At 34.3% G+C, this 7906-nt stretch overlaps 1 protein-coding gene across 5 annotated transcripts; it reads right to left on the reverse strand.

Annotated features, from left to right (window-relative positions):
* Positions 1 to 1321: 1321 nt before the first annotated feature.
* LOC107825386 (uncharacterized) lies at positions 1322 to 5664 on the reverse strand. 5 transcript variants are annotated; one of them, XR_012698159.1, is made up of 5 exons: positions 4851 to 5664; positions 3032 to 4502; positions 1908 to 2913; positions 1799 to 1822; positions 1322 to 1639 (listed from the first exon to the last, which is right to left on the reverse strand). XR_012698159.1 is itself a non-coding variant. In XM_075228386.1 (5 exons), the coding sequence occupies exons 3-5, from the start codon at positions 2061 to 2063 to the stop codon at positions 1595 to 1597; spliced, it is 225 nt and encodes a 74-aa protein (XP_075084487.1). In that variant the 5' UTR covers positions 2064 to 2913; positions 3032 to 4502; positions 4851 to 5639; the 3' UTR covers positions 1322 to 1594. The 5 variants fall into 5 exon arrangements, 2 of the variants coding, with proteins under 2 accessions (XP_075084487.1, XP_016507727.1); XM_075228386.1 differs by having other exon boundaries at positions 4851 to 5639; XR_012698161.1 differs by lacking the exon at positions 1799 to 1822 and having other exon boundaries at positions 3032 to 4495.
* Between the last annotated feature and the right edge of the window lie 2242 nt (positions 5665 to 7906).

The following is a 7906-nucleotide window of genomic DNA, read 5'->3' on the forward strand; positions in this document are numbered from 1 at the left end:
AGAGTTTAATTCCTAGGTTACAATAGGTTGTAATCTGAAGTTGCACGGTTAGTGAAGTTGAAATCTTACGAGTGTAGGTCGTGGTTTTTAATCCCGTGAGGTGGGAGTTTTCCACGTAAAACTATGCCGTGTCATTTACTTATCTCTTATTGTATGTGTTCTGTGGAAACTGATAGAGAAACAGGTTCTCTATATAGTTTGGTGGACCCTAAGTTGTCACCTTCGTTTTTTGCTTATAAATGACAATAACTTCCATGGTATTTTAAGCATTTCAAGTTACTACATGTACGACGCACTGTTGAACCTTAGATGTTTCAGTTAAAATTTCAGCAATTCCAAGAATAATATATGATTAGTTTACAACAATTATTACTTTAGGATATGCCACCTCTCTCTATACTTTGCCTTTTAATTTTATATTTCACTTTGCCGTATATTGTTGAATAAAGCGAATAGTAATGTGTATATGACTATGTTATATATGTGTATATATCAGAAATGGATATTATAATTTCTTGCAATATTTTTATTTAATACGTGATGAGTATTAATCGTATATATAAGGTATATTAATTTGTATGTTTATCGAATAAAAAATGCCCCAACTCATTCCACCGCGAAGAACCTTCATCCAAAAAGCCTCTCAACCATACATATAATATACTTATTAGAGGTCGTTTATTTTATAGGCTGGGATTAGCTATTTCACCTTTTATATAAGATAGTTAATCCCACCGTTTTGATATAAATTTATACTAGTATTAGCTAATACCTATAATCAAACATGAAATAAATACAATTTCAAATTATATTTTATGATTATTATCATCTATCCTGATAACCAATCGACCCTTAATATATACCATTAAAACTGGATACATGAAATTTACATTGTAATAATACGAGGAAAAGACTTAAAAAATCCCTTAACTATGCCTATAGGATTATTTTTATCTCTATCTATACCATTGAATATAAATTATCCCTTATCTTTGTAAAAGTGGACAAATATAGTCTACCCCTTAATAGGGTTTGCAAAACTAACGGATATGAGCCTCCGTTTGGGTTAAAAATAACGGAGCTTTACCCCAGTTAAAATTAACGAACTCTCTCTCTCTCTTTCTCATCAACCGTCGACCCCTTTTCCCCCCAAATTTCCTATCATACTCGAGGAATTCTGCTCCATTGCGAACCTAACTATGGACTGCAACTTGAAAAATTCTGCAATACAAAAATTTCTGCACAACGAAATTTCTGCAAATCTAAAATATTCTGCAATATGAAAAGTTTTCTGCACAATGAAAAATTCTGCAATTTGTAATCAGTTCTAAAATTATATGATGCATTAAAGTATTGAAACATAGTTATAGCAATTTGCTCAAAACATGAACGACATATTGTATATGATGTTCAAACATCTGAAAAGTAAAAACATTTAACAAGAATCACTTCCATTGTGACTAGAAACAACAAAAAAAATGACCAAACAACAACATCCATGCTTCAAGGTCTTCAACGATTCCTAAACAGCATGAAATATGACTAGAACAATGTCCACGACACAGCAGCTAAGAATTCCAACAGTAGAATGTCTTCAATAGTAGTGAGAACTGCCCTGTTCTACTTCTCCTGTTCTAACCTACAAAATATAGAAATATGGTTTAATGTGTAACATGTAAATGGAACTTATTTGAGTAATTCGGCTTCCAAAAAGAAAAAAGAAAAATAGCAGCAACCATGAGTTAAACATCATCCAAAAATAGCAGCAAAAGTAATTCGAAGAACATCCAACTTTTACCTCATTTACTTCTCCTATTCTAACCTACAAAATAGAGAAAACATGGTTTAACTTTTAACTTGTAAATAGAAAGGCGATTTAAAAATTACATCAGATTCAAATATTATACCGGCAATTTTTCAGGATGTGATGATGTAGTTGATTGCCAAAAGACTGGTTCATTTAGGTCAGTTTCTCTCTCCACATAGCTAAACTTGCAAGTTCTCTTGTTGTGACCAGGCTTATGACAAATGCTACATTCAATAGTTGTTTGCTTCCTTTTCATCCTTGTTCTACTCGCTCCAGCTTCCCCAAATTCCTTTCTCCTCAATTTTTGCTTTCTTCCTCTCTTTTGTTTCACATTCTTTGGAGGCAAAGGAGGAATCTTACTAGATTTAGGCCACAATTGTTATCCATTAATTGGAAGAATAGCATGTTCATAAATTCTCCTATATGTTTCCACCATGTAACAGTCATCGACGTAGTTAATTACCTCATCATTTTTAGCCCAAATGGCCGAAATGGCATGCTTGCAAGGATATCCGGTTATAGTCCACTTCCTACAACTACATGTTCTGTTATGTAGGTCCACTTCCCAATTATCATCCATGCTCTCTCCAAGGATTTCATAGTTCCACTTATTTGATTTTTGAGGAATAAACGCAGCTGCTACAGACTCATTTTTGTGTAAAATATCCTTGATCCTAGGGCAAACATCACCCGAATTCCATTTTTCTCCTTTATCCATGTTAGCTTGTATCCGAGCCATCAATAAGTATCTTAATTTCTCTAACAATGTTATAATGGCCTTGTCTCGGGTCTCGAGTATCATGCTATTAAAGGATTCACACATGTTACTCAACAAGATATCACACTTAGCATTTGGATTGAAGTGAGATCTAGACCATTCACTTGGTGGTTTGTATTTAACCAAGAAACAGCATCTGCATCTAAGTTTAAAAGGTCAGACATGCGATCATGAAAGAACTTCACCGTCGTAGCCTTTGCAGCAGCCAAAAGTGCATTCCTTAAGGAGAAACCACTAAAGATAGCCCTCCTGAAATTACCATAGAGGTATCTCACGCAGAATCTATGACTGACGAATGGCAACACATCGTTAAATGCTTCAAGAAGACCTTCAATAAAAATATCATATTTTTAGTAAGAATTTCAAACAAAAATGTTGAAGCAAGCAAAAATTGAATATTTAAGCAATCTAATCGAATAAACTGAATATAAATGCTTCAAGAAGACCTTTTTGCTTATCTGACATGAAGGTCCAACCACCATGATCACCAATCTCCAAATCAACAGACAAGTAGTTCAAAAACCATGACCATGTATCATGTGTTTCCTTTTCAACAATTGCATATGCTATTGGGAATATGTTATTATTAGCATCAAGTCCAACTGCCGCTAACAATTGAGTTCCATACATCGGGCTCTTTAACCAATAACCATCTACACCAACTATCTTTCTACAACCGGGATTGAAGCCTTCCTTACAAGCAGCAAAGCATATATAAATTCTCTGAAATATATATGGCTTGTTAGCTATTTCATTTTCTGTTAATTTCACATGAATCGAACTACCTGGATTTGTCCTTTCAAGCTCATCGATGTAGTCCCACAACATAGCAAATTGATCTTTAGTATCACCATCAAGCAATGCAATGGCCTTTCTTTTAGCCCTTCTAGCTTGAGGTAAACTAACATGAGCTTTAAGTTTCCGACTAATTGTATCTCTGAATTTAGAAACATTCAAATCCCTGTTTGAACTGATGGTATCCAGATATCTCCTCGCAATAAAAGAAGATGTGATCGTCTTATTACAGTGATGCCAATTTTTACAACTATGCTCAGGGTTGTAAGTTTTTATTTGAAATTCATGTCCCTGTACGTTCTTGATGCCATAATTTTCCACTCACAAGTCGGATGTATGCACTTACCTCTTATTCTTATCTTGTCATTTTTGCGCCACTTGATATACTTTCCAGCTTTTATTTCGTGAGTTTCCACAGCATATTTAAACTCTTTTTTGTTTTCAAATGTATATGCAAGAGCAAGTACGGGATTCTTCTCATCAGTTTTAGGATTGTACTTGGGAAAATCAAAACTCTCATAGTCTGAATCACTATCCAAGCTTAAAGTGTCCGAAGAATTCACGCAATCAGAATCCCCTTCTTCATTTGACAACTTCTTTTGAACCTCGGCACTAATACGCTCTCTACCACCTTCAACACGTTGTTTTCCAGTAACTCCCTTATCAAGCATTGGATTGAAATCTGATATTTCATTTTTAGAATCATCAAACTCATCACAACTAGACGAGTTTGACGTTTCAGCCAGTTTCTCAGTAATTCCAATAGTTTGTTGCATATTTTGAATGTTGATTGTTTGACCTTCATTATCAGGTTCAATCTCTGCCATTTCAAAGTAATAGTCCAGATGCTCAAATTATATCTCAACTATATTATCTTTGGGAACCGATTTTGCGATTCGGCTAGCTTCAACTTCAGTTGATACTAGTCTCAATATGTTACCAAACTTACCATATCTGTGCCAGAAAATCACTGAATCATTGACGTAACTACAAATGTCGGCCATCTTCCTCAACTCTGTCATATTAAGATCTGTTGGTTTCACATAGTCAAAGTAGTCGACCATACCTCTAACATATTTAGTTGGTTGATGCTTCATCAACCCCCCGTGATATACCTTAATGCTGAAACATGATGCCGCAATTACAGAGTATGTCAACAATAAAAAACATATTTTTAATAGGAGTTTTAAACCAAAATAATTTGAAGCGAGCAGATATGAATATAAAAGCAACTCAAAAAATAAACAAAGAAGTTCTAATTAAACTTCTGTAAAGGCAAGCAGAAAAAAAATAAAAAAGCAACTTATAATCTAACAAGATTTAGTTTTCCTATGTAGAAATAAGATTAAAAAAATATAAAGTACCCAAATTCAGCCTACTTTGATACGAATTAACAAACAAAAACAAGAATCAAGGTAAAAACTTATAAAGCAAAGATTCTGAAAACTAGTTGGTAAAATAGATTCTCACCATAAGATGGGCTTGCTTCTATTTCACCATTCCTTTTGATATACATGGCTGGCGATGGAGAATAAAGATCGACAATGGCAAAGTTTTGATTTTAGAAGAATGATTTTGGCGCCAAAGCAAAGAGAGGTAATTGGAAGAACGGTGTTGGCGCCAAAGCAAAGAGAAGGAATTAGGGATTTTCCCTTCACCCGCGTATATGTTTTCAGTTTTTAGTTTAACAGTGTTTATTTTAACTCTATATTTGTCCACTTTTATAAAGATAAGGGATATTTTATATTTAGTGATATAGATAAGGGATAAAAATACTCTTATAGGCATATTTAAGCGACTACCTAAGTCTTTTCCTCTAATAATACAAAGAACTAGTGTCTAAGTATTGAATCTTCAGATATCAGAAAAAGGAGTTCTATAACATATTTTTTTTCCTTTGCAGTAAAGAGAAATAAAAAAGGATTATTTATCCATCCAAATGGTACAAGACAACATTTTCCTTTCTTGAAATAAGCCAAATGCTTTATTAATATCCTGAAAGTTAACTTTAAATACGTCCAAGTTCAACTCCGGTGAAGGTACCTCACTTTTCGGGTCTGTAGGTGGTTAACTATGGTGGTGTGTGGGGAAGAAGACGGTGGCAAAAGGGTAGAAAATGGTGTCCTCTTTGTGAGTGGAGGAAATTTAACGGAGATGACACGAAGAGAGACAGAATTAATCTTCGGGTGAAAGATGGTTGGATTTTATAAAGGGAATGGGTAGATAGTTGAGTGGCATGAATAGGCCAAAAGTATAACGTTAGTGGTATAAATAGACTAATTTTTAAACGGATGGCATAGATAGGTCATTTTTATTAGTTGAGTGGTATGAATAGGCCAAAAGTATAACGATACATTTTCCACGAAGATTTAATAAGTTATTTTATCATTTATTTTTAAAATGATAAGCCAAATGAAACTGTTAGTAGACACTAGCATAAATATCCCAAAAGTATAACGTGAGTGGCATGAATGGACTAACCTTTAAACGGATGGCATAGATAGGCCATTTCTGTTAGTTGAGTGGCATGAATGGACCAACCTTTTAACGGATGATATAGGTAGGACATTTCTGTTAGTTGAGTGGCATAAATGTGCCAAAAGTATAACGCTAGTGGCATGAATAAACCAACTTTTTAATGGATGGCATAGATAGGCCATTTCTGACCCAAGCCTCTTCCAATTGGTTCCTTATGTATTTTACGTATTCCGAGACCTTATTGTTGGCTCCGCTAGATATAGTACGTTAGGGGCCGTATAATTATCTTTATGTGAATAATTAGCCTAAAGAGAATATGATGTATCTCCTACAATCAATATTTAAAAACGCGAAAGATACCCACAAAAAAAAAAAAAAAAAAAAAGGTTTGCAAACGTGATACATAAACTCAAGACAGAGAAATATTTATCAATTCAGTTACAAAAAAATATAATTGTTTATCCAAAAACGGATAGAGTTGAATTTGTACGTAGTTCTAAGGGTAAGTGATATAACCTGACACAAATCGTAAGAGCAAGTAGAAATATCAAATATTGACTATAAAGAAAGGATACAAACCGAGTTGAAATGAGATGATTTATGAACAAGCAAAATGGAATTATGTATGAAGCTAAAAAGGATAATCTCTTAATATGGGAATATCTTAATAGTATTTGAGTTACAGTGTATTAATAACTTGATCCTTTTGCAGGAATAATAGTCATCCCTCTTATAGTGGAGGGATCCTACTATGGACATAATAAAAAATACATAGTTGGGAACTCATGATAAATCAGTTTTTCCCTAATTTCTGCCGAGATTCCCTTTCTTAGTGCGGCTGTAACGGCTCTTGTCTCTTGGCTCGATCTTGATTGGACTCGCTATCGGTCGGTTTCCAAGCTTAGAGCTCGATGTGGGTTTGAGCTCGATATTAACTCGGGGCTCGGTATTGACTCGGGCTCGGTGTCTGTTGGTCTCTGGCTCTGAAGCTTGATACCATCGCTTCTCATTATAGCGCAATTTGGGCTCGAGCTCGGTATTTAATCTGACCCCGAAACTCGAAGCTCGTTCGTGCCTTCTTCAAATCTCACCTCCATATTATGAAGACGCTTTTCGGTCCATCTTCACCAATCGTACGAAGGTCGAAACCGGTTTTGACCGTATACTATAACCTTTCATTTCATTTGGAACCAACCAAGGGCGGATCTATGTGTAAGGGATGGGGGTGGTACGCCACCCGCAAGGTTTGGCCCAGACTATACAATAGTATATATAGATGCATGTATATATATAAGGAAGATATACAAATAATTTAAGTGGCACCCCCAGTAACAAAATGATTTAAGGTGCCACTGGAAAGGCACTGTCATTTTCACCCCTGCGGCAGAAGATCAAGTCCAGCTTGGCACAAATTTTTTAGAAGCCTTTCTTCTGTGCATTTAACCGCTACAAATTCCTTTGTTTCTTCTTTGGTTTTATTAGTTCGTTTTAAATTTTCTTTTCTCCTTTTTTTACTTTAAACATTAAATATTAAAAAAAAAAATCACAAATCTATTTTTTCCTCGTGGAAAAAAAATCCCCACTATTGCGCTTTCCCAACTCCTCCATGATTTATGAATAGATGATAAAAAAAATAATTTTTTTCTCCAGGAGCACAACTCCATAAATCTATTTGCCGAAACCAAAAACTATAAATAGAAATCCTTGAATAAGTTACGGTTCTAATCAAGGATGAAAGTTTATTTTGTTATCAAAATACTCTAAAGTAGGACAATTGTATATAATATCGAGTGAGCTTAACTTTTATAAAAAAATAGTAAATTGAATAATGCCTATAAGCTTACTTCTATTTTAATATTTAGACATATTAGTATAAGTTTTTGCCTTGAGTATCCAAATATAAATTGATAACAAGCCTTTTTCTTGTACAAAATGCATACTCCAGTTGAATCTTATGCTTTTTTTCAACTTATTATAATTATTACATATATTTTTTGCTCGATCGATTTGTCTATATTAACCTTAAAGATGAATAACCCGAACCGAAA

Source organism: Nicotiana tabacum, chromosome 13, assembly GCF_000715075.1.
Source record: "Nicotiana tabacum cultivar K326 chromosome 13, ASM71507v2, whole genome shotgun sequence".
Lineage (NCBI taxonomy): Eukaryota > Viridiplantae > Streptophyta > Magnoliopsida > Solanales > Solanaceae > Nicotiana > Nicotiana tabacum.